Raw genomic sequence first — 25,744 nt, forward strand, 5'->3', positions numbered from 1 at the left:
CTTTGGGTGAGGCCCAATTCCTTACACACTGACTTTGTTATTAGGAGATACTTGATGAAGTATGTAGGGGTAAGGAGTCACGACATCTGCAACCTACTGAGAGTGAGAGGGTGGGGGCAGTATACAGAAAACATCATTCAATTGGTGAATACAAGGTGAAGGGTATACGGGAATTCACTGTACTAATTTTACAACTTTTCTGTAGATTTAAAATTTTTCAAAATCAAAAGTTAAATCATATATTTCATAACCCCGCAATTTAAAGAAATAATCAGAAAATCACACACATACTCTGCACAAAGAGTTTTATCACACATAGAAGTTTGAAAACACCCTAAACATCCCACAAAGAGGATTCAATAAAAAAACTACAGTATGACACCAAACACCCAACAACAATAAAAAATCACCTTTTTTCAAGAGTATCCATGTGGAAAATTCTCAGTATATACTATTGAAGGAAAAAGTTGCAACACTGAATATATGACCCTATTCTATATACATAGGACAAAGACTACAAAGAAACATAATGCAGATGTGGTTGTCTCAGAGTGGTGGGGTCACAGATGATCTTGACTCTTCTTCACACTGCTCGTCTGAATTTTTTGAAGGATTCCAGATAATCTATCACTCCAGGGGCAACAGGAAGAAAAGCTTGCATGGATTCAGGGTTTTAGCAGGACAGGAGGCATGGGTCTGGATTAACCCCAACAGGGAGGGAGATCCTGCAGGCAGTGTGGTAACTGGCCACAAGGTAGCCCAGCAGAGTGGACACAACAGCGGACTGGAGGAGAGGTGCATTGACTCCGAGATCTGATCTCACTCCATCCAAAATAGGCAAAAGTTGGGAGACTCAGTAAGATGGTGCATGTGAAAAAGGTAAAGTTTCACACAAATGTAAAAGCAACACTCTTTCTACTTTGTTCCACAAGCACATCGTGGACTTGGTAGCTATTACAGGAAATCCACATGGAACAACAAAATCTAGGGTTTAAAGATCCAAGTAGAAGTTTGAGTCTGTGCTTCCTGCACAATCCTGGAAGACTGTTCAGTCTTTCCGAGCCTATTTTCACCTCTGAAAACCTGGGATGATATAATTTTAATCTTCGTCCTCCCATGTCAAAAGATTATTGTGGAAGATGTCTGTGAGGGTGGTCTGTAATCTATAAAGTGCTTTATAATGTTAATGTTAATGTAGGGTATGACCCGTCCAAAATGCTATAGTATCTATGAAGAGTTGGACTTGGGTGAGAAAAGTAGCAATGCAGTACTACCAATAAGTTCTGCCACAAGAAACCAGGGGGGTGTACAATGTTCAAATTGACAAGGACAACAAGCGAACTTCATTCAATAGGCAGCACAGAATACGAGGGACCCAGGAGCCAACTGGTCAGAGGCCCTGCCAGGGAAGGATTAGGAGGGCAGGGACCACCCTTACAAAAGGGAGATAAGTATGTGAGAATCCCTGGTTTTCACCATAGACATCCTGAGAAGCTGTATTAGAGATTATGAGAAGGGGATGAGATGACTCCCTCCATGCACTGCGAGAGAGGGGAAAACTGTCCCAAGCCATAAGCCTGGGGTTGCTTTGGGCCTCTGGATGGGGCTGCTCACCCCTGAGCACCTGACCATGTGGGCTGGACCTTTATCCTAGGCTGGAAACTGAGGGACAAGCAGATTTCCTCTTGAAATGCCTGTCTGAGCCAGCTGGCAATCACATAAGTAGAAAGATTGACAGAGAGTTAGAAGCCAGGGACTGAACAAGATAGCTGCCTAATCTGCTGCTGGAGATGTGGCAAGAAGATGCCAAGACTAGCCGTAGAGGAGAGAAACCTTTTGTTTTTCTATCCTTTGTTTTTCCCTCCCTGTAATGCCAGGGACACATCTTTCTGGGTTTGGGGTCAGTGACAATACTCACAGCAAGAAGGTGTTCAGCCTCTTACACTGAGATTCCTGTTTTACAAAAGTGATCCACTCATAAGAGTGTGAAACTGACCCATTTATTTGACTAAATCACTGTTACCCAGATACACTTAAAAAGAACAATCACTGCTTTCTGCATTAGGAATAATGAAAGCGAGAAACACTGTCAAATTGGGATGTTGAGAGGTAGGTTGAGGATTGGCCACTGAAACTGTAAAAATAATACAAATGCAAACTCCAGAGGTTAAATTCAGGAGATTTATTGTAAACAGGATTACCCTAGCACTCCACCACACTGGCTGTGTCACATGCTCTCTCTTCCACATCAACTGGTCAAAAAGAAGACTTTTTAAAAAAGTCACAGTAACTAAACACTTCATTTGTCTCACAAATCTCATTTCCTAAGCATTGCGTAGACAGCAGGATCCGGGGTGGTCTGTTATTGCTCATGGACTGCAGCTTGGACCCGCCTGAACGAATCCCTTAGTGTGCCTGAGTGATCCGACAGGAGCTCTCGATCCAGTCTGGAGACCAGACAGTGCTGGAGCACACTGAACGACAATCACAGGTTCCGGGAAGACTACATGGGATCCCTTTCGGATTTCTTCATGTGACTTTCTCATAAAAATGACACTGTTAAATTTCACCCATTTTTAAAAAAGAGCTAAAAGTTACTCAATAGCACATAATTTCCCACAGAAAAGGTAGGGGGATTATTTACTCTTACAGTGGTGGATTTCAACACTCAGGAGTAATTTTACATCCCTCTCATATATATTTGCAGTCTGATGAAAAGCTGCATAGTCTACAAATGCATAAAACCAGAAGGAAGTGATGACTCACGCACCTCTGAGGGACAAAGACAGGCTTCATACAAGGAAGCTCTTGAAGGTAGGGATAGAAAGACAGTTACAGCACCACATCTATCTGACAGTAGGAACGGAGACCCGCTTTCGAAAGCAGCCTCCACAGCTGTGATTATATCATTCTTGCCCCAAATTTAGATTATTTGAAAAGATGTGAAAATTTAAGATGTGAAAAGACATGACTACGGAAAGAAGTCCTGGCAAATCAACTCATATGCAGGCAAAACATCATTTGAAAACGCCATTCTTTACTTTGCCTGAGTTAGTGCACAACAGGGCCACTTACTGCTCCTAGTGCCGGATGTGGAAGTATAGTCACAATTTCTCTTGAAGTTTTAATAACAGTAAATATTTCAAAACAGCTGTTAAATCCACAATAACAATTTCTCCTAAAATAGTATCTCATGAAAAAAATATTTTTTAAAAGTCTACTCCAGTCATCATCTGTGTGTTTGTATGTTTATATTTATCTATTCAAAAAATAACACTTAAGGCAATATTAGAGTGGTAGCAAAAAGGGACTTGAGAGTCTTATGGAGATCACACTATTTAAGAATCCAAGGCTTTATTTTTTATACCTCCAAAAAGGCGACTTTGTACTTGTTGCCTTTTAAATTCGTAATGGGGCAAATATTTTGTTTCATATACTGACTGCAATTTCACGGTAGTAAAAGTTACAGGTGTTTATAATAGCTGATGCTGGAAAGGCATGTTGCACACTCAGTGGGCTCTAAGGTGACCCTATTTGTACTTGTTAAATAAATACAGCAACATGTTCATGGGAAAAAGTAAAACTAATGGGACACTGCAAACCAACTATGAACAACAAGAATGTCAATATAATTCAATCAGAAAGAAACAAATCACAGAAATCCTGAGAAATTCAGTTTGGGACAAAATTGATGTAAAGCTAAGTCTGTATTTCTAGCACTGTAAATAAGTAGGGTGTTCTAGGGTTTTCCAGCATTTTACTAGTTCGAATAAAAAACATGTTCAAATTTTATAAAAAGATTAAAACCATGCCTTATATAATCAGCAATTTCACTAATAAAAGAAAATGACATTGCTTTGTTCGTTATCTGCCAGATGTAATGTTCTCCACTGATTTACATGAAACCATCAAGTAGAAAGCAAATTTGAGGATCAATTTTTAAAAAGTTATTACCTTTCTAAATGTTTTGAAGCCTTTTCTGTCAACCTAAGAGGCTTTTAGAAAAAAGCTAACATATTTTCTTCTGACAAGTGACTATTTTACAGAATAAGGAAGGAAGATTCTATAGGAACATCATTCATCATTTTAAGTACTGTTATATAAGGGAAATTTCTCTTAGTAACAAAAAGAAAAATTTTAAAATATTTAAGAGGCATGTATTTTAAAAATATTCTACATCTATAAGATCCTGTAATTTAATTACTTTGGATTTTTAATATTTCTACATAGTGACATTTGACAAACTTCTTTTTTTCTGTTTGTCTCTCTAATAGTGAATGAGAAACTATTAAAGTGGCCAAGATTGTTTTCTTAGCCCCTGGAAGACTCAGGAATGCATCCACTTGCACTTTGCCACCCATGGAGAATCTTCAGAGTTTTGCAGCCATGAAGTTAATATGTGGTTTCACAAGGGGAAACAGTGGCAAACCACGCTTGAACTCCGTCATGTTCTGAATCACTTCAGGCTGCAAAGAAAAAAGTTTTCTCTTAGTATATTTAGCCTAAAAAGCAGACTGAACAGGACGTCAACGCTTTTTTTTTTTTTGCACACACACAAGTTTCTACACCATATATTATGATCTACTGATCTTTCTGCCTGGATCAGTAGGGCCAGAGGGTCTATGCAAACCTCTGGTGAGTGTCCCCAGGGTGACTGTGGACCAGAAGGAAGATCCTTGGCTTTCCTCTGGGCACACAGGGCTGGCATACCAAGGGCTCAGCACCAAGAATGGCAGAGGCTGGTGTGCCCCCCCAGCAAGGGCCTGGTTATGCTCATAGTTTCCTCCTCCTGCAAGTAAATGCCAGCCTTGCCTGATGATTAAAATATGCAGGCATTCTGGAAGGGTCTGGGGACAAATGTGGCTGGAGATGAGTCGTTGCTGAGTAACACAACTGTTTGCCTAGAGGTAAAGGCAGACGAGGGCAGAGGCTGAGTCTCTCTGACCACTGGGAGCTGTCAGAAAGAATGGCGACCTGGACTTGCAGGGAGACCTAAAGTCAAGGCTCAAACACTTGTGACCCGAAACCTCTAGGTCTCATGTGTCCTGATGACCAGCTCCTTTTAAGTAGGAAGTGCTCTGACAGTGCAATCCAACATAACATTTACATTTCTTACTTGTGGCAAGGCTGGTGCTTGTGACAAATTTATATCATTTTGACATGGGAACTCGCCAACCACAGGACCTATAAGAAAATGAAAGGTTTAATGCTTTGTACTCATCGACACTAGCACACAAGAGCAACTTTCAAAAGAAAAAAAGAAAAATCAAAACCCAACTCAGCTCATTCAAAACCTGTACCAGGCCCAGTTCACGGACTTCTCAGATCCTAAGAGGATCTGAGAAGGATCAAGATCCCCAAGGCCTTGATTGCCTGTCTCGCCTCCTACCCCAAGTGTTCCCAGTGATGGTTCGTGGTGTTACTATGGTTATAAAACCTTGGCTGCAGCAGCTTTGGTGCCCAGGTCTGACCTCACTGGACCCTGAGGCTCTGGATACCCAGAAGGGCCCAGTAAAACAACCCAGAAGGCCAGCAGAGTTTATGGTCGTGGGGCAAACGTTGGCCAGTCAAGAGACAAAAGCTAGGAAGCCCTGAGCAGATAAACTGCTTACCCTTCCTCCCCATGTGCAGTGGTTCCATACAGCTTTCTTGGAGATATCCTACCAGCAACTAGCTGTGTTTTCTTATAGAGCGGTGACCAGCTTGGCACTGTGCCATCTGGCATTGGTTCTCTCCTTCACTGCCTCATTTCCCTTTTCCCCTTATTTTTGCTCAATAGAGCAGACCTTGTCTCCAGTTAGCTCTCCTTCTGCACCTCTTTACTTTCTGGTGCCCTATAAGGGATGTGGCTATGGCAAGGGACAGCTACCATGTGCTTAAAAATACACTTAAAAGTAAGTCAATATTCAATACTTACAAGAATCCATTTCTCTGGCAAGAACATGGACGGATACCTTATGTCTCCTCGGAGCATCTACGGCCAACATTTCCTGGGCAGAAAGAATAGCAAGGTCACCCTTTTGCCCACTAAGGAACTTAAAATGAGGCACTCTCTTCCAACTATGAAGAATCAGCTGTCACATAGCAGAAACAGAAAAGATGCATCCCTTTCTTTCCCCTCACTTACAGTATTTCATTTAAACTCTACAAAGATTAGGTAAGGTTGGCAAGAATTATCCTTAACCCCATTTTACAGATGGGAAAACTGAGTCCAAGGAGATTAAGTGATGTGCTCAAAATCCTATGGCTAATAAGTACCTGGTCTGGGATTAGACACCTAGCCTAGCATTCATCAGGGTGTGGTGCACGGCTGCACCTAGTGATCTTCAATGTCTGCAGAGACAATGGCCTGGGCTCAGTCAAGGGATGACCACACTGCCTGCTCCTCTAAGAACCTTCTGAGATTCTGCACCAGCACACTGCTGTGGTTCCTCATCTACCAAAAGAGAAGGAAACTAATGTTTATTGCATCCTGCCTTACATCAGGCACTCTCCTATGTTAGCTCACTTGATTCTCTGTAAGCTAAGCATCATGTTTCCTATTTTAGAGACACTGACTGTAAAATCCAGAGAGGTATAATGACTTGCTGGAGTCACACAGCTCATAGAGGACAGTGTCACAAGTGAGGTCTGCTTGTTCTCTCCATTCCACCATGTTGCTCTGAGGGATTCCCCTTAGTTACTAACATGAATATACCAGGAGTGGTAGGTTGGCAGAGGGATCCTGCGGGGATCACCTTTTCCTTAATGCTGCACCTCTATCTGTCATTTCGAAAGGGAAAACACAGAAGGTGATGAAGCTTCCCCCGATCCCTCAGCCAGAAGTAATGTTTTGTCTCCTCAGAGGGAGAGATCATCAGCAAAGCTAAACCAACTATAGCAGTTACTATAAGCCTGGTTCTGTGCAGCTGCAATGGAAGCCCTCCTGATGTTGCACAGCAAACTTGACCATGGCTCCCTCCAGCTGGCAGAACAGCCCAGATTCTCCCATAGTCCTGCTCTGGCCTCTCCAGCCTCTTTCAGGAGCTCAGCCCAGGTATGCCTCCAGTAACATGTAGTACCTCATCTGAGAGCATCTTACCTATTGTAGTAAAAAAAGTTTGCTTCCAAAGATCTATTCTTGATCCCTTTTCACCCAAATCTTCATTGCCCTCTTATCAACCTGTATCAGTACACAGCAGAACACCCTCTTCAGTTTCAGACTGTTCTCAATTTCCTGACCAACTTTGGACAATCCTCATTTTTCTGAAAACCAACCAACCAATCTACCAACTGCATTTTCTTGCAAACTGTATTCTAAGGGACACTGGAGTCCCAGGAGATATTTATTGGTATTCTGTGCAAAAAAAGGGTCCTTGGTGAAATCAGTTTAGGAAATTTTTGATTAATCAAAATTAAACAAATACTGGGCTAAAGAAGTCTTTACTGTGGGGCTTCTTAGATCTTTTAAAATGCTAACACACTCTGTGATTCTCCAAGAATGGGAAAAGAGTGTATCACTCCCAAACGTATATGGTCATGAAACTCTTTTTTCTAGGTATCCCTATTAATATATTGTAGAACACTCGTGTAGCATGGAACACAACTAGGGAAATGCTGTTCTAGATTTAGCTTAAGCTTGGTAAAAAATACTCCCATTTTTTAAGACAAGAAAGATTCAGTCTTGTAACTGCTATTTTCACAGTCAATAACTGGTACTACTTTGAATTTCAAATGAATAAGAGAATTTGTGGAAGGAAAGTCAAATCTTCATTTCTTCTGGAAACAATACACTTAAATTTTATTAGGGCATCATTCTTTTTGAACACACATCACTAATAATGCCTTAGAATGAATGTCTTAGAAACCAAAAAGAGCTGAACATGGTCATCCTCTTTTGTAGGCAATTAAGAACATGTACCTAACCTCACAAAGCAAACCGTCTTAAGGAGTAAATAAATACAACTAAAACTTATTTTATAACATCAGGGAGGAAAACATATTCTGATTTAAAGCATTCTGATTAAAACATTTAAAAACTCTGGGATTGAGTATTACTAATAAAGAGCTAACAACAATAGAGACAACAAATTTAAGGTGTTGGCACCTTAAATCCTACTAGGTGCCAATCACTTTACATAGCTCATTTCAATTAATACTCCAATTAATCTTTATTTTGTAAATAAGAAAACGGAGGCTTAGAAGCTTAAGTTAGCTTAAGTAACGAGGTCACAGAGCTAGCTAGTTGGGTGACGGGGCTGTGCCCCGGCTCTGAATTCAGAGTACCCACATGTGCTCCTGCTGCCGCCCACAGGTGCAAGAACATTCGGAAAAGCTGAGATCACGGAGGGTGGCAGCTCTACGCAGGGCACCCTGGACAAGTGAACACTGGGCATGGACATGCGTCCTGAGCATCGCTCCCATACCTGACTCTGCCCCTCACCGTCCTATTGTAGCTCTCTCTTCATGTACACAAAGTCTACCTGGGGGTATATTTCAGATCAGAATTTTGTTTTATATATATATATTTTAAAAATATGTAGGTATTTTTATACACACACACATATTTTAATAGATTGTATTTTTTAAAGCAGTTTTAGGTTCACGGCAAAATTGAGTGGAAGGTACAGAGATTTCTCAAATATCCCTGGCCCCCACACATTCATAGCCTCTCTCCTTCTCAAAATATACACGTTTTTAAAGACTATTACTGCAAAAGAGCAAGAGTAGTTGAGGTAAGACTCTTGTCTTCCTCCACACAATGCAAAGGGAGCCATGAGGCAATGAAAATGCTCATTTGTCCAGCCATCCATTTCTACAGTCAAAATGTCTCAAACCTCATTGCTCAAAAGGTACAAAATACTGGCTTCTACTGTCAAAATTTGAAACTAAAACCATTACGGTCTTCCTTTTTTTTGAGCAAGATTGCCCCTGAGCCAACATCTGTCCCAATCTTCCTCCTTTTTCCCTTTTTTCTCCCCATTGCCCCAGTAGATAGTTGTAAGTCATGGCTGTACGTCCTTCCAGTTGCTCTGCGTGGGATGCCACCTCAGCATGGCCTGAGGAGCAGTGTGCAGGTCCGCGCCCAGGATCCGAACCAGCAATCCCTGAGCCGCTGAAGTGGAGCGTGCGAACCCAACTGCTAGGCCACCGGGCTGGCCCCTCGTCTTCCTGTTCTTATTGCTAAGGTGTTACCAGCTATATTAATACTTGTTTGCATACACAGAGAACAGCCGCCTCGTCGTTTTGCAGAGGTTTGAGAGGAAGAAGTGTGAGTAACTCGTAAACAGTGCAAGATCACCATTGTCCTCTAGGACACTATCAGCACCTTCAGTCAGGGACTATTTCCTTTTCCTTACTCTCCCAGACAGCACCAACAGTGGTGAATTAAATGGGTACTGGAATCTCTAATACAAAAGAAAAATGTGATTAGCCTTCACTGTACAACTAATTCCACAGATCATTCTAATGAGAATTGCAAGGACTGACTCTTGTACTGGCAGCTATAACATATCCCTAAAAAAATGACACCATAAATAGACGATATCTCTCCCAAAGAGATGTTAGCACAGGGCAGGACTGAGTTCCTGACCAAAGAAGTGGCATGTAATAAATCAGATATGAACCAGGAGAAGCGACTAGAACACTAGATAGGGTAAGGCACTATGGTAATTACAGAGTATAATTTTGCTCCTTGTCCTGCAAAATATGCATAAAAGTATTTTACACAAGTCAGAGGCCCCAATATATTACAAAGAATACATATAACACTTTAAGTACAACTCTATTGCAGCATAAATTTTTAATTTCTGCACTTAGCATGCTTATTACACATTATATACCCACTTAAAATTTTTGCTACTCTTCTTAGAATTCTGTTACTGGTGGGGAAAATTTACATGGTGCAAATCGCTGAAAGCTGTACTGGGAAAACTTTAATTGCGGTGCCTCTCGTTTCTCTTGATAAACTTTCTCAGTGAGCACAGTCAATCAAAACTCATAAGATCTCTGAATGCAGTTCAAATGTGAGTAACCAGTTATTTAAAAAAGCAGCCACAGTGGCACCTAAATGGGTGAACACAATTAATTTATAGTTGTCAGAGACTGGAAAATAATCTAATTCTCAAGTTCTATTTGTTTTCTTTGCTCTTCCTTCCCACCAAACAAGCTTAGCAACATTCTTTGTGGGTTGGGGGCGGGGGGGAAACAGAGTGGGGGGTGCGAGGGGAACAGAGAGAAGAAACCGAAAAGTAGCCCAAAGAGGTGGATTTGGAAGGGCCGTCACAGTCCTTGGTCCAGAGGGAAAGGAAAACAGTACTGGGTTCAATATGAATTGTCTCTAATTTTTCTAACGGTAATATGTGTCAAAAATACTTAAATCCATAAAAATGCCTTCCTAAATCCTGCCTGAATGGGTACAAAGAGGCAATAACACAACAAATAAAATATTTCCTTATCAGTCAAAATCTAAATATACAAATTCAACTTACCTTGTAGAATTTGATGATATCTTCCTTGGTAAGTGTCTTTAAATATGCAACTTCTGTATTATCTGAAAAAGTAATCAAACAACAATTTACCAATATTTCCATTTTAAGTAGCCTACAATACTATACCGAAGACAAAGACTCCAACGCTCTTAAGTATCCATATTTTTAAGTGATCATCTGCTCCTGTAAGTAGTAAGGGAATAATTTCAAGTAAAGGTAAGAGGATGTAGTGCAATGGATAGGAGCCTTGGCCCTGGAGTCAGGTCAGTCTGGGTTCATATCTTGGCTCTTTATTTAGGAGTTGTTGCATCTTGGGCTAGTCTCTTCAACTTTTCTGAGCCTCAGTTTCCTCATCTAGAAATTGGTAATAACAACTACTTCATGGGGCTGTAATGAGAACTAAGGAAAATGATATACAGTCATGTGCCATATAATGATGTTTTGGTCAATGATGCACTGCACATACGACAATGGTCCCATAAGATTAGTACCATATAGCCTAGGTGTGTAGTAGGTGTACCATCTAACTTTGCGTAAGTACACACTATAATGTTGGCATAATGATGAAATTGTGAAATCGCCTAACGACACGTTTTTCAGAAGGTATCCCTGTCGTTAAGCAACACATGACTTTACGACAATAACATGATGCGGGCACATGGTAAATGTTCAATAAATGGTAGGTATTATTATCATTAATAGTGAATCCAACTAGTAGAAAAAGTAAGGAAACTGAGGCCCAAAAATGAGACTTGGCCAAAGTCTTCAGCTTGCTGCTGCCAGAATGAGAACACCACCCAACGCCCCTGATCTCTGGCGTAGCTTAGTGCACTCCATTGTTAATCTCTGCTCTAGAAGAAAGGTGAAAGAAAGCTAAGCAGCAGACTTCAGGGAGCACAGTTCTCCCAAATATAAAAGCACTGACAGGGGCTGGCCCCGCGGCGCAAGCGGTTAAGTGCACGTGCTCCAGGGAAGCGGCCCGGCTTTGCCGGTTCGGATCCCGGGTGCGCACCGACGCACCGCTTATTAAGCCATGCTGTGACAGCGTCCCATATAAAGTGGAGGAAGATGGGCATGGATGTTAGCCCAGGGCCAGTCTTCCTCAGCAAAAAAGAGGAGGACTGGCAGATGTTAGCTCAGGGCCGATCTTCCTCACTAAATAAATAAATACATACATACATAAATAAATAAATAAAAGCACTGACGAATTTTTGGAGATTCCTAAAGGCAAATGTTTGAATCCCTGTGCCTCCAGGGCAGCACTTGCCTCAACAGAGTTCAATCTGCAAATTTTCCATTTTTTACTGTTAAGGGAAGTAGATATGTACATATCTGTGCTCAGAGTCTTAGGGACACACTGATTGAACATAAAAAGGGAAATCAGATTTATTAGTAGTACATTATTATGAGATACAGGTAGACTCAGCTCTAGTTTTGCAGAAGAAAAAAAAGGTCAAGTTTCTAGTAGGAAATTGTTAATTTAAATAATGGTTCTGGGCCGGCCCCGTGGCTTAGTCGTTGGGTGTGCGCGCTCCGCTACTGGCGGCCCGGGTTCTGATCCCGGGCGCGCACCGACACACTGCTTCTCCGGCCATGCTGAGGCCGTGTCCCACATACAGCAACTAGAAGGATGTGCAGCTATGACATACAACTATCTACTGGGGCTTTGGGGGAAAAATAAATAAATAAAAAATAAAATAAAATAAATAAATAAATAAATAAGTAACGGTTCTTTAGAAGTGCTACCCCCAACCCCCTCCCAAATCAGTACTGGAAGATCATCTACACAACGAATACCATTTTGTAGAACGGCCTTGATGTCCTCAAATGTCACACTTATATGCCATAAATATTGGGGCCTGAATTGTGCCTTACCTCTGTCAAAATTGTATTGTTGGGAGATGATTTCCCCCCAATATTTAGCACACTCAGCAGACAGTTTCTTTGGTTTGTCTAGGCGACGAATCGCTAATGCTTGAATATGTTTTTGGAAGGCCTCTTCTGTCATATCCTCTATGGACTTTTCCATGGTAATTAAGAAAGCTTCCACTCTGCTTTCCAGGTAGTGAGGTGGCTTTTCCGACTGGATGATAAATCGTAAGCCCTGTATGCCATTGGCTCGACGTGGCCCGCTGAAGACAATATAGCCTGAAATACAAACACCAGACAGTCAGGACCTTGGCATTTGAGACTCAGGTCTTTCAATCTTTCAAAAATTATCCTGTCAGAGCAAATAAAATCTACTTTAGGGCTTTATATTATTCAATCCCAAAGAAATGTGAGCAATTAAGATATCCTCAGTTCCTAAGTTCAGAGCAGAAGAGCTCTCTGAAGAGTAGTTAGAAAGTTGGAGGTAACTCTTTCTTCTTAAAAAAAAAACCCTACTCACCTTTCAAACTCACATCGCATACCTCCTCACTGTCTGCTAGTTAATCTCCTTCAATCTATGTTCAAGTTATTCCCACCCCTATGAAATGCTGGGCTCACTTTCATCCCTAACCATTGTCCTAGCTCTATTTCCTTTCACATCAAAGTTCCTTATGTGAACTTGCATCTACTATTGCATTTCTTGTTAGATAATCCATTCCTGGACCAATCTAGTTAGACTGCAAATCTCTAGAGATCAAGTAATTGAAAGTCATACATCCACTGTCGTCTTCTGAGATCACGCGCTACCTCCCTTCAACATCTTTTCTAAACTGAGGTCGTGACTTGCCTCCCTCAGCTGCTCTGCCCTGAACCACACCTCTCACACCTGTGGTATCTTTGGGTCCCACTTCTGAGGAAGTCACTAACTTCGGCATAGCCTTTAGAGTTTGAACACTCTTAGTAGCATTTACCATACTGTACTGTAATTATTCCTTTACAGGTCTGCCTTCCTGATTAGACTGTGAGCTCCTTGAAGGGAAGGACCATCCGTAATTTATCCATTTTCAACGTCCAGCATCTAGCATGGTGGTTGTTTAAAAAATGATAGGTTTTTGGAGAGACTAAACCAAATCCTTTTTCATTGGTTCTTCCTAGTCCTTACTGGGGCTTCTTTCTTTTCTCATTGATCAAATCTGCCAGGATCTCCAAGACTTTTAACAATGCCTAAAACTCTGCCTGAAACACTTCCTCAACAAACACTTACTGATTACCTTCTATCGTTAAGTGCTCCAGGCTTGGGACACAAATATCAATAAGAGATAATACCTTGCCCTCAGGGAACCCAAACTTTAATGAATCTAAGTTCCTCTGAACAGCTTGCTTCCTACATTGCCACCCAAAATAAACAGTCTTCCCTTAGCATCTTCTCCCCTCCTACTCAAAATGTCACGTACGTAATGTAAATACAGTGTCATCTCCTTAAGAATTGCTTGAATGTCCATAAGATATTAATTGCTTGTCTTTTATAAGTGGATTCCCCACAAACAAGGATTTCACAAGTCTTTCTGAAGCACCATGCTAGAGGACTGTGCACATGGAGAATGTTTTCTGAGGACAGTAGCTGTACCTCAAGGTCTATGGTCTCCTGCTATCCCCCGCTTCCCTCTCACCCAGCTGCTCCTTGGTGCGCAGAGTGTTGAAGCAAGGCTCAGAGATGATCTGACAGAAGAGTTCTAGAAACATATTCTCCGAGGTGCTCTGCATGTCTGTTTGGTAGTATATCTCGATGCCACAGTTATTGTGAACTTCATTCCTCTGCTGATAAACAAACCATCCTCCTAAAAAGTTTCAAAAAGAGAACAAGAGGTTCAAAAACTTATTTAGGGTTTAATAGAGTCAAGGTTTTGTTAGGCTTTTTAAAGTTGTTCAATTTGGTTGGTGTTTTCCAGCAATTCCAAACTGCAATTAATTTACTAAGAATGTGCAACTCAATTAACTTACCTGAGAGAACCCTAATACAGTGATTTATAGTTAGTACGCCCTCAATAAACACCCATTGAATTTAAAGGAGAAAGAACTTAAAAAGACCCATTTTATGGCTAAGTATTAATATGCTAAATGAGATCCATAGTTAATAAAATGTACAATGTAGTATATCTACTAGATTAGAACTAGCTAATACATATAAGAACCTCAACAGAAATACCACTGATGTTTTCATAACAATACAAAACAATTTTTAAAAATTACTAGTTGTGCCTTTATCCTGCATTTATATTTAGCATTCTACTCCCAATATTGTTTATCAACATCCACACTAGAGGTCATTTCACAAATTTATACAAATGTGTACAATGCTTAGAGATAACAGAGCCTAACATCTCACTTTAGAGATGAGAAAACTAAGACCCTGAGAAGCGAGGCTACTTGTCCAAGGACACAAAGTGGAACAGTGTAGAGCTAAGACTAAAACTTAGACACGTCGATCAAATATTTCATCAAAGTTATGAACAGATGATCACACTTTATGATCTGATAACTTTATTTCATGAGCAATAAGTGTGACTGAGCAAATATACAGTACTGAGTATTTAGTACTGCATAAGACTCACAAACAAGATTTCTCAGACATTAGTAATGACATGTTTGCTCACTTTTATAGATGGCAATTTAGACATCAACAGTAAAGGCAGGAAGAGATGCCTGAAGCTGTATTTCACTTTTCTGACCAAGTCCAAGTTTGACCAACAGTCAAACTTTCTGATCATACACAGGCAGCACTAAGTTCTCTCTTCTCAGAAGAGGAGGGGAACACAGGCTGTAAGTCCACCTCCCTACCCCATACACTTCCAGCCTTTTCATACACATCCCAAAATCTCTCCTCCTTCGCAATGCCTGAAATTTTTCTTTTAAAACTGTAAATATTATTCCATGGAGAGTTAAATGAAGGACTATTTAAGACATTCACATCTGATCAGTTGGCTAAATTAAAATGATTTCCTAACATCTAGCATTTGGAGAGTGGGATGTGAACTGAGTTATTTTTGAGCATGGGGCAATTCTCAAGAGCGCTTGGGAGACAAAAGAGACAGGGCCCTAGGAGAGGAGACAGAAAGCAGGAAGTGTAGCAATAACAGAGGTGTGAAAGATAGATTTCACTTTGAAATTTTGTTTCTAGACTGGCCTCACTTTGCCTGATGACCAAGAGCTACAGCTTTTGAACGGCAGATCCTGATTCTCCTCTCCACCACGCTGCAGTGGGACTGCGGAACAAACTAGCACAAGTTTGCAAGGAACCATTACCAGGTCTGGGATGACTGGCCGTGCAGAGCAGCAGAGCCGTGCTCAAGGTACCTTTGAGCATTCAACAAAGATTTCTGGAGGTAACATAATACTAATATGCCTGAGTTGCTTTAGTAGCTACTCAAATGAGCTAGAAATAGACCCCGGCCTTAAAAAATGTTTCTAACAAGAGAGATGGAGAAGCACTTCAAACCCAATGCAAGAAAAGAAGTGCTAAGCAGCTTGAATAAGGGAAGGTTCAGAAAACCTGTGCTGGGAGGTCAGAAGAGGACGTGATTACTTCTAGCTGGGAGTTGTAGAGAAAGTTGAGTGGAATAGGTGGCTTATAAGATGGGTCTGGAAGGATGAATAGGGTGTAGACATAGGTCCATGATGAAGGGGGTGGATGGGGAGGAAGAACTATTTCAGGAGGATGAAACAACTGGAAAAAAAAAGTACAGGCCACGCACACACGGGGAACAGCCAACAGTTGAGTTTGGCTAAAAAATAATGCTTCTCATCCCTGGTTTAATATACTTCCCACAAGATAATTTTGAACTGTCCTGAAAACAATGCTTAATAAGTTTTATATCAAAAAAAACTATCATTAATGCAAGAGTAAGGCAGCACTGCAAACTCCAATATATTAATTATATTGATTCCTTATGTTAATTTCTTATAAAATTTGCATGTAATGAATACATGTCGTTATCTACACCTGTGAGTTTCCTAAAACTATTTCTGCCAAAGACTCCTATGGGCTTCCAATCAGGTATTACTATCCTAGTTTCCATTTTTTATAAATAAATTTTATTTCATGCTTCACAGTCAACATTTCTTTAGATTTGTGATTTTTGTACTTCCTAACTCCTCTACACTCAATTACCAGTCAAGTCCAGTATCATTCTCTTCAAAATAATTGCCTACCTCCAATTTCACCTCTTTGGCCCACCTACAGAGAATTTTCTGGCAGAATTATCTATCTTTAACCATACTTCTATAAATAGCAGAGGATCCCAGTAGATCTTTACCATAAAACTATACCTTATCATCCAAGTGAATTTAACCATCTGTAATCACCCACAATATTATGTCAAAGGTGTCCATTACCAAAGTTATAACATTTCAACTTACTGTCAGGGAGCTGAACTTCTCTATATCGAACCAGCTGACTTGGAAGGAGAGGTTTCGTATGAGCATGTTCAATAAGGGTATCTTCAACCATCTGCATAATTCCTAATGCAGCCTGTGGAAAAAGAAAGGCCGTAGCACATTACAAAAACACAAATGTATCTTGTCTGTGAAAATAAAAATAGTATATTGGATGACAGCCCATGCAATATGAAAATAACATACTTGTAAAATAAACTAGCCTAGTTCACCATAAAAATGAATTTTAAATCTTAAAATACGTTTGATCCTATTCAAATGGATAAAAATTCAATTTGTCAATATGCAATACAGTCAATACGGTAGTAGTGAGGAGAAACAGAGACCCAGACAATCATCAACACTGATCTCAACGCCAGGAAAAAGGCACTGCCAAAGCCGGAGAGGTGTTGGTAATGGAAAGTTGGCCTCAAGTGAATGAGTCTGACCAGACACCTGGGGTTATAGCAAAGCAAAGGAGGTGAGTGAGCATAAGGCTTTATTCTGAATACAACTGACCTTGGTAAGGATCCTGTCTCTGCCACTTATTAGCATCTGACCTTGGGCATACTGTTTTGGAGGCAGTATAACGAGTGGTAGAGAGAGTGGGCTCTTAAGACAGACTGCCATAGGAATCCCAGAGTGCTTTCCATGGGCTAAACACTTGGCTTATACTATTTAATTTAACCCTTATAATTCTAATTTTACAGATAAGGCAACTGAGCACAGAGAAGTCAACACATTTTCAGAAGATTACATATCTAGTATGTAGCAGAGTCAGGATTTGAATTCAGGCTGTGGGATTCCATACTGTGTGCTCTTATCCACTGCACAGTCCTGCTGTCCTACATGGAGTGGGGATAATTATTCCCATTTCCTCCTATGACTGCACAAGGCAGGCAACAGCACAGGAGGCAGCCATGAAAGTAGGTCCACAGGTAACCTAGATCATTCTACTCCCCCTATACCCTCTCCTACCTTTCTCCATAGAGCAGAGAAGGTTAAGTAACACTAATGCACTTATAATCACACTGTGGTGGCTAATAGTCTTAGACTAGGGTAAAAAAGTCTCTTGTATTGATCCATAAAAGATTGCTAAAAGCCCAACCACCCACCTGCTTTGTTATGTTTCCATGAAGAAGGGCTTCAATGTGCAGCCGTGACAGGAGCTGAGGTATGAAGGCCTTAAGGCGAGGAAGGGTGACATCTGTGAAGGTGTAAGAAATAATAAGCTCTACCTATGAATTTTTTTAATAAAAAACTTTGAGATAATTTGAGACTTACAAAAGAGTTGCAAATACAGCACAGAGTTCCTGTAGACCCTTCACCCAGTTTTTCCTGATGTTACTATCTTTCATGACCATGGTACAATGATCAAAACTAAGAAATTAACACTGGTACCATACTATTAACTAAAACACACATTTTATTTGGATTTCAGTGTTTTCACTAAAATTCCTTTTCTGTTCCAGGATCTAATCTAGGATTCCACCTTGCATCTAGTTGTCATATGTCCTTACAGTTTCCTCCAATCTGCGACAGTTCCTCGGTCTTCCTTATCTTTCATGACCTTAAGATTTTTGAAGAGTACTATTCAGTTATTTTATAGAATGCTCTTTATTTGGGTTTTTCTAGTGTTTTCTCATAAGTGAGCTTATGTGTTACTAGGAAGAACACCACAGAGGTAACCTGCCTTTCTCAGTGCCTTTCTCACCAGAGGTTCGTGATGTTGATATGTTGTAGTACGGTGACACTGACATTGATCGCTTGGTTAAGGTGGTGTCTGCCAGATGTCTTTACTGCGAGTGTACTATTTTAATCTTTTGGTTAAAATTGAGTAACTAATGTATGCTCTACGAGCAATTAGGAAAAGCCACCTGTCCATCAATGCCTACTTTTCCCATTGTAATTAATAAATATTTATTTGAGGGAAAATACTTTGAGACTATATCAATATTCTTTTTTTCTTAACTTTTATCCACTAATTTTATTTTATTTTATTATTATTATTTTTTTAATTAGGTTTTACTTCTTTTTTTGTGTGTGAGGAAGATCAGCCCTGAGCTAACATCCAATGCCAATCCTCCTCTTTTTTTGCTGAGGAACATTGGCCCTGGGCTAACATCCATGCCCATCTTCCTCTACTTTGGATGGGACGCCACCATAGCATGGCTTGACAAGCGGTGCATCGGTGCGTGCCCGGGATCCGCAACTGCAAACCTCAGGTCGCCGAAGCGGAGCGCGAGCACTTAAGCACTGCGCCACTGGGCCAGCCCCATATCCACTAATTTTAGCATCCAATGACGGATACTGCCTGTACCAATTACTACTATGGCATCCTAATAGTGATTTTCTAGTCCCCTCACTTCTTTTACATGTATTGATTTAATTCTTCAATAAGGAAGAGTTGTCCTTTCTCCATTTAGGACACCATACTAATAATTGCTACAATGGCTGCTAAAATTAGAGACTAAAATCTAAAGAGAGACATGGGAGGGGAATTAACAAGTGCTTACTATGGGTCTGGCATTTTACAGATGTTACCTTATAAACTATAAAGTATGTACTTTATTTCCATTTTAAAGATGAGAAAACTGAAGTTAAGAAAATTTAAGTTTCCTGTCCAAAGTCATCAAGCTAGTAAGTTGCAGAGCTGGCATTTGATCTTGGGTCTAACATTTCAAAGTGCATGCTCGTTCCACTCCACTGCACCGCCTCAGGAGCTTCCCTCACTAGCCACCCCCAGCCCCCTCTGCAGACCTCTATCACAACACTTACTGTCTTTGCCTCTACTGAAATGATCTGTTTACATTTGTGCTTTGCCACTAGACTGGCGCTCCTTGACCTAAGAAATCCCCTCTAACTGACCTTTTTTTAATCTCAAGCACCTGGAGTCTAGGGCCTGGTGCACAGCAGGCAGTCAGTAAATGCTGTTGGGCCACACTGAACTCTGAGTCAGATCCAGTTAATTTGCTTCTTGTTACCCTGCACCTGGATGGCTGGCTGACTTAGAATCATGGGGGGCCACGCTCTCACACTGGATTGTCTCCAGATTAAACCATGTTGGCATTACTGGTTTATTGTATGAGTATATATATCAAAACAATGTTTATTTAATAGAGCAGAGAATTTCAACCAGAAAAGTGTTAACTTTCTCTTTATAAAACACAGTTTAAGAAGGCTTCACACACCTAGGAGATACTTTAGAGCTTATTCTGCTTAAAATTCACATACCATCTGACCCAGAATCCAACAAAGGGGGAAAACAACCCCCAAAACCTCTGCTTTTTGATTATGCTGAATGCAGGTTCACTTTCTTGAAAATATATTTAAAATCAATTGCATGTTTTTTTGTGTGTGTGTGAGGAAGATTAGCCCTGAGCTAACATCCGTTGCCAATCCTCCTCTTTTTGCTGAGGAAGATGGGCCCTGGGTTAACATCTGTGCCCACCTTCCTCCACTTTTTATAGTGGATGCCACCACAGCATGGCTTGAGAAGCAGTGTGTCAGTGCGAGACTGGGATCTGAACCTGCGAACCCGGGGCCGCCACAGCGGAGCACACGCACTTAACCGTTACGCCACCGGGCTGGCCCCTGTGATACTTTTTTAAAAAGGTAAAATTCTTGCTATTAACTGGATGTGACTCACAACAATTTTGCAAAGAAAGGTATATTAACTGTCCAGATTAAAAATGCATCTCTTCTAGTTAATGAATTTTATAATCTATATGCCTACCCAACACCTGAGGCAACCAATAAAATAATTTGTTTCAATACTTTGCTCTTGATTAGTCACTGAAGACATCAAAAGCATGGTGTTACATCATAAGTAAGCACTTGTCATAAAAGATCACTAAAAATTCAACAGTATTCTTTTTTCTTATTGCTAGGCATGTAGGAAGAAAGATTAATTGGTAAAGTAATGCTGAGAAGTGGGGAAAAAGAACAATAATAAGGGTGATATCAGTCTACATTCTTTCCAACAAAACAACGCTGAATGTAATTTCATTCCATTCAATAGGCATTCATCAGACACACACCAAAGACATAATATTCTAGATACTAAATAAAGAGGATAAAAGGAAGGCATAATCACTGCCCTCAAGGAATTTAGGACTTAGAGCAAAACCTCTGAAAACTAGATTTAAGATTTTAGGGGAAAAAAACAATAAAAGATGACTCTTTAGGCTTTACACATTTTCCAGTTTTTAACTGAGCAGATCTAAAGATGCCTGAGCACTCCTTTTAAGCTCAGCCCCTTTTTCCTATTCTGAAAGCTTCAATATTAATAAGGTAAGTGCTTGGGGTCAAAACATTTAGTCATCTGCAGAAATCTGTGAATACTAAAAACTAACTGCTGTGGGTCCCGGTTGAAAACAGCAAATGTGGCTAAACTGCCTGAATACAAAAGCCACTTCAAAGGCCACCACTGTTTTTATAAAAAGTATGCACAGCTGGCTTTAATAGAACTAGAAGTTATTAAAAGCATAAACACTAGATATCACAATAAACCAAAATGATTTTAGAGAAAAATGAAGAAGGCATTAGCTTATAAGTAGAAAGAGAGTCTCACCATCCAGGGCTTCTTTTAATTCATCTTTCGTCCAGGCCACTTCAGTCATCAGCAAGCGGAGGTAGTACATGGCGTGCTGGTGAGGCTGTTCAGCTCGGAAATTGTTAAGAGATCGCATATACTAGTGGAGGGAGACATGGATTGATTAATTTTATAAATCCTTTCAAAACCATTTCAAAAGATCAGATTTAATCAAACTTCACTTTGCATTAATCATGTGTTACTGGGATGATTTGCTTCTTTTTCCTTTTTGAAGTTAGATAACTTAGAACGGGGCTTACTCCTCTCTGATCCTTAAACTAAAGGGCATGCTCGTTCTTTTTCCAGGCTTTATCTCCAGCATCTGCCATGTAGTCTTAAGTGCCTTCATTACAGGACATCTCTCATCCCTTAGAAAGTTATCCCCAGTTTTCAGTGCCTCCATCTCTTGGCATCCTTTGTTTCTACACCACAAGGCCATTCCAAAAGTCTCTACAAGCAAGCAACATGTACATTTATATATATAAAACATCAGATCTTTATTTGAAAACTGATGGTAATTTCTTTTGGTGCAAAATGAAAGTCATAGTTTGGCTTTTAAAGTAGCTATCCATCTCATATTTCCATTACTGGGCCAACGGTGAGTTGAATTTAAGTGGAAGATACATCCAGCCTAAACAGTCTGCCCTCATGTGACAAGGTTCTAGTGGTAGGCAGACGTCAGACTGCAGAATTGTGTGTTCTTCTGAAGTGGAGGCTGGATGAAACCCTCAAGGAGTCCTTGAAAGCCAACAGTCTACCTCAGGCTTCTCTCTGAAAGCCAGTGCTGCAAACTTCCTAGCTCTTGGGGCCTACAGAGAAGGGGGTCAGGTGTCCACCAGAGTCTCCCAAGCTTTCTTTCCAGGTAAAGTATAGGATTGAGCAAAGACAGGGTGAAATGATTGCTGCAGGGTTATGAATGCTTCTTTTCCTCCTCTCCTCTTTTTCAAAAATGTTCATAATATGGCAATGTTACCTTACAAATAAAAAAAATTACAAAAATGAGTTCAGAAAACTTACTGCCTCTTTGATAATTTCAAATCTTTTTTCATCAATCTCAAAGGTAGCCATTTTCTCAATAATCTTCTTCAGCAAAATTGGCTGCTTGTCATTGTAACCTTTCACCGAGAGCTACAGAAAGAGTTCAGAGTATTAAAAGTCCAAAAATACCATGAAACAACTTCCAAATAAACCCCTTAAGCTTGATTTTTAAACACTTAGAAAGTCCCCAAACCAGGTGTATTAAAATAAAAATGAAGCAAAAAATTCAATTAATTTACCTTCCCATAAATATAGTTTAACATTCAGGAAAATAACATTAACTGTCTTTATTTACTAATACCCAGAAGTATAATTTTGCTTTTCCTAAACAAAATCAACAGTAGGAAAACTCACCTGATGCCTAACTATGGCAGCACATACAAGATCATCAAAATTCAAGCTCTCATTAAGTCAAAATTAATTACAGAATGTGTTTTTTAAGTTTAATCTTCAAAAAGAATTTCTAAGGAATGGTAGGTTCACGGTTTTTATAGGTGTGGCAACAAGGTAAAAATCACAGGGGAGTATTATCTAGCAAACTATTGGATATGTCCCAAAGTTGTTTATATTTAAATATTTAAAAAATCATCTTTGGAGAAATTAGGCAGCCTCAATTTTGTATTATATGGCATTTTGCCACTTTTCTCATTTAGTGTTGCCCAATAAGGATCCACACATCTCCCTACTTCCTTATTGGATGAGTTCTGCTGATGTACCAAAAGCCAATGGCAAAACAGATGTGTAGTGAGGACACACTGTCTGTACCACCAGGATTTTGTCTGGGGATAATTTACTTTAATAGTCTCTGAAAGCATAACATTTTGAAAAGCGGGGGATGCCTATTACTATATGTCCACATGGTGGCATCCACAGCAGTAGAGGACACATGTAACTAGAATGCCTATGAAAGCCTCTACCTTATAGAAAATGACAGGCAAGAACCTCAGCAGGAGTGAAGGTCAATGGCCATGGAGAGCACATCACATGCCATGGGAACTAGACTGACAACTAGCAGAAAGCCCATTTTGTCACAAATAAAAAAATCACTTTTTTGAATGGTAACATTCTACTAAAACTCAATAGTGAAAAATAAACAACAGATTATTACTTTTCTATTTGGAGTTTATTTTTATTTCTGAGCTTCAAATTTCCTTGGACTCTGAGAATGGTTAGGTTATATATACTCTTATACGTTAAACAAAAGCTACGAGAAAATTTACGTCTGTGAAGAAAAAAAGTCATTGCAAAATAAACAAAATTTTAAAACCCTAAAATCTTTTGTATAAAAATTTATAAAGAGGAGTACATAGCACATGCTTTCATTTTAGTTGTTACTAAAACATACAATATCTTTTCAAGAAAAGTGAAGATGAATGTGTGCCATAAAAGGGATGTTAATTCAGGAATGCGATATAAGTTTGAAAACATATCAGAAACAGTTTCAAGAGAAAGGATCTAGTTATTTCTTAGGATACTTTTAATAGTGCTTATTTAAAAACACACTTAAAAGCAGTTAATGATGCGTGTGACAAAATAAATTAAATGAAAATGTCAGATGTATTTGGACACAGGAATTCTCCTACTATCAGTAGAAATAAAGGAAGCTTATATATAAGTAAAATTCAAGCACCACAATCACTATGGACATTTTTCACTTACTGATGTTAATATACTCAAATACATGGAAAGAACAACATGCTTTCAGGATTAATATGTTAAACATTTCAAGCAGAGGAACATGCAAATAAATGTAGCACACATACATGTTCACAAGATGCACTAAATGCTACTGAATCATTCATTAGTGGAACTAACGCTAATTTGAGTTCTTGACTCATTAAAAAGGTGCAAGGAAAAAACCATCAATCTTCTTGTTTAAAAATGCAGAAGTTAATAGTTTTCCCAAGCTTAACATAATGCTTAAACAGTGTGGCGCCTTTTCTTTGGTTTTCATTTTACTTACAAGTATTGCATTCATTCCTGATGCAATGCCATAGCTCAAACCTGAGAGGCGTGCTGCATATGTATACTCTTTTAAATCATCCTTCAATAACCTGATAAACAGGTATGTCATGTTGCAATGGAGAGGATCAGCATAAATGTAGCGACTAACAAAAAGAAAAACAAAAGAAATGCTTTGATACCTCAAGCAGTGGCATGGTAATGAAGAAACATGACCGAAGAGTATGGATATGCAGCCTCATGATCTGAATTTCTAGGGAAATAGTATAGGCCAACCTTATGCTTTACAATGGCAGAAAGACTTCATTCTCTGTTGTCAAAGACCAAGACTTCAGATACAGAATGGGTGAGATCTAAACCTAAATCAAGGTCCAATTTTGTTTGAGGAGAAAAATATGACAATCTGATGAAAGATGTTAAAAAAAAAAAAAAAAAAGAAATCAAGGAAAATTTGCATAATATGAATGGTATATTGCTGAATACTTAGAATAAGAGCTAACTTAAAAATTAAATGATGAGAAAATATGCTTAGCCACAAAGATTTTTTAAAAAGAAATTAAACTCATACCCTCAATCAAAAATGCTTCCATCAAATCAATATAAAAAAAATGTTGATGAGTGGAAGGCTCTAAGACGTGGGTACTTACATACATCCCATAGATGGTATTTTGTAGGTCATAGCTCAAGCCTGCTAGCTCTGCTGCATATGCATACTCGTTGAGTGAGTCTTTGAGGAGCTCAAGGTACAAATAGGCCATGTTACAGTGCAAGGGGTCCACATAAGCAAATGGGCTGGAAGAAAATGTTGACAGTAAAATAGCTGATTTATTACTTCCCAATGAGATGTGGCCTTTCGAGATGGATCAAGAAACTGAATACCAATAAATATAATTTCCTGAAGATATGGTTTGAATTCTTGAGTCTGTCTCTTCTTCTCATGAGGAAAAAATAAGATGTCTGAGAAAGAAACCTGAAATATGCCATGTGTGCTGGTGGTGGTGAAGAGGGAGAAGGAATTGCTTACCCTGGATGGTGTGGCAGAACTGCTAAGTTAGAAACGCAGGGCAGGTAAGGAGTGGGAATGGGCCAAAACACATGCCTACATCTAGGCTAGTAGGAGAAGGCACAGCTGATAGAGCTGATACAGCATTTGCACGTCCTCTTTCTCCCTGTAAGCAAGCCATACCCTTGGTGGACAGGAGTATGAGATTGAGAAGTTTGTGTGCTGTGATTATATGAACAAAAAATTGAGACCTGTGAAAATGTTAGCTTGTCTCTGAGTTTCCCCCAAAACCAACAAAGCTAGAGCACTGTCAGTAAAATAACTGATAGTTTCTACCACCTAACTACAGCCAGAACTAGAAAAAATATTAAAACAGGA

General features: G+C 39.7%; 1 protein-coding gene across 4 annotated transcripts in view; it reads right to left on the reverse strand.

Moving 5' to 3' along the window:
* Positions 1–290: 290 nt before the first annotated feature.
* The window catches only part of IDE (insulin degrading enzyme), a 108,496-nt gene continuing 83,042 nt past the window's right edge, over positions 291–25,744 (reverse strand). For 3 of the 4 annotated variants that reach the window (XM_058543538.1, XM_058543535.1, XM_058543537.1), the window contains 11 exons: positions 25,011–25,155; positions 22,381–22,491; positions 21,343–21,463; positions 17,885–17,976; positions 16,755–16,866; positions 14,009–14,176; positions 12,345–12,617; positions 10,470–10,531; positions 5,918–5,990; positions 5,117–5,184; positions 291–4,466 (listed from right to left, as the gene is read on the reverse strand). In XM_058543538.1, coding sequence (XP_058399521.1) covers positions 4,371–4,466; positions 5,117–5,184; positions 5,918–5,990; positions 10,470–10,531; positions 12,345–12,617; positions 14,009–14,176; positions 16,755–16,866; positions 17,885–17,976; positions 21,343–21,463; positions 22,381–22,491; positions 25,011–25,155 — 1,321 coding nt within the window. In that variant the 3' untranslated portion in view covers positions 291–4,370. Of the gene's footprint in view, positions 4,467–5,116; positions 5,185–5,917; positions 5,991–10,469; positions 10,532–12,344; positions 12,618–14,008; positions 14,177–16,754; positions 16,867–17,884; positions 17,977–21,342; positions 21,464–22,380; positions 22,492–24,364; positions 24,510–25,010; positions 25,156–25,744 lie in introns of all 4 variants that reach the window. The other variant, XM_058543536.1, reaches the window with a different exon arrangement.

This window comes from Diceros bicornis, chromosome 6 (genome assembly GCF_020826845.1).
Source record: "Diceros bicornis minor isolate mBicDic1 chromosome 6, mDicBic1.mat.cur, whole genome shotgun sequence".
NCBI lineage: Eukaryota > Metazoa > Chordata > Mammalia > Perissodactyla > Rhinocerotidae > Diceros > Diceros bicornis.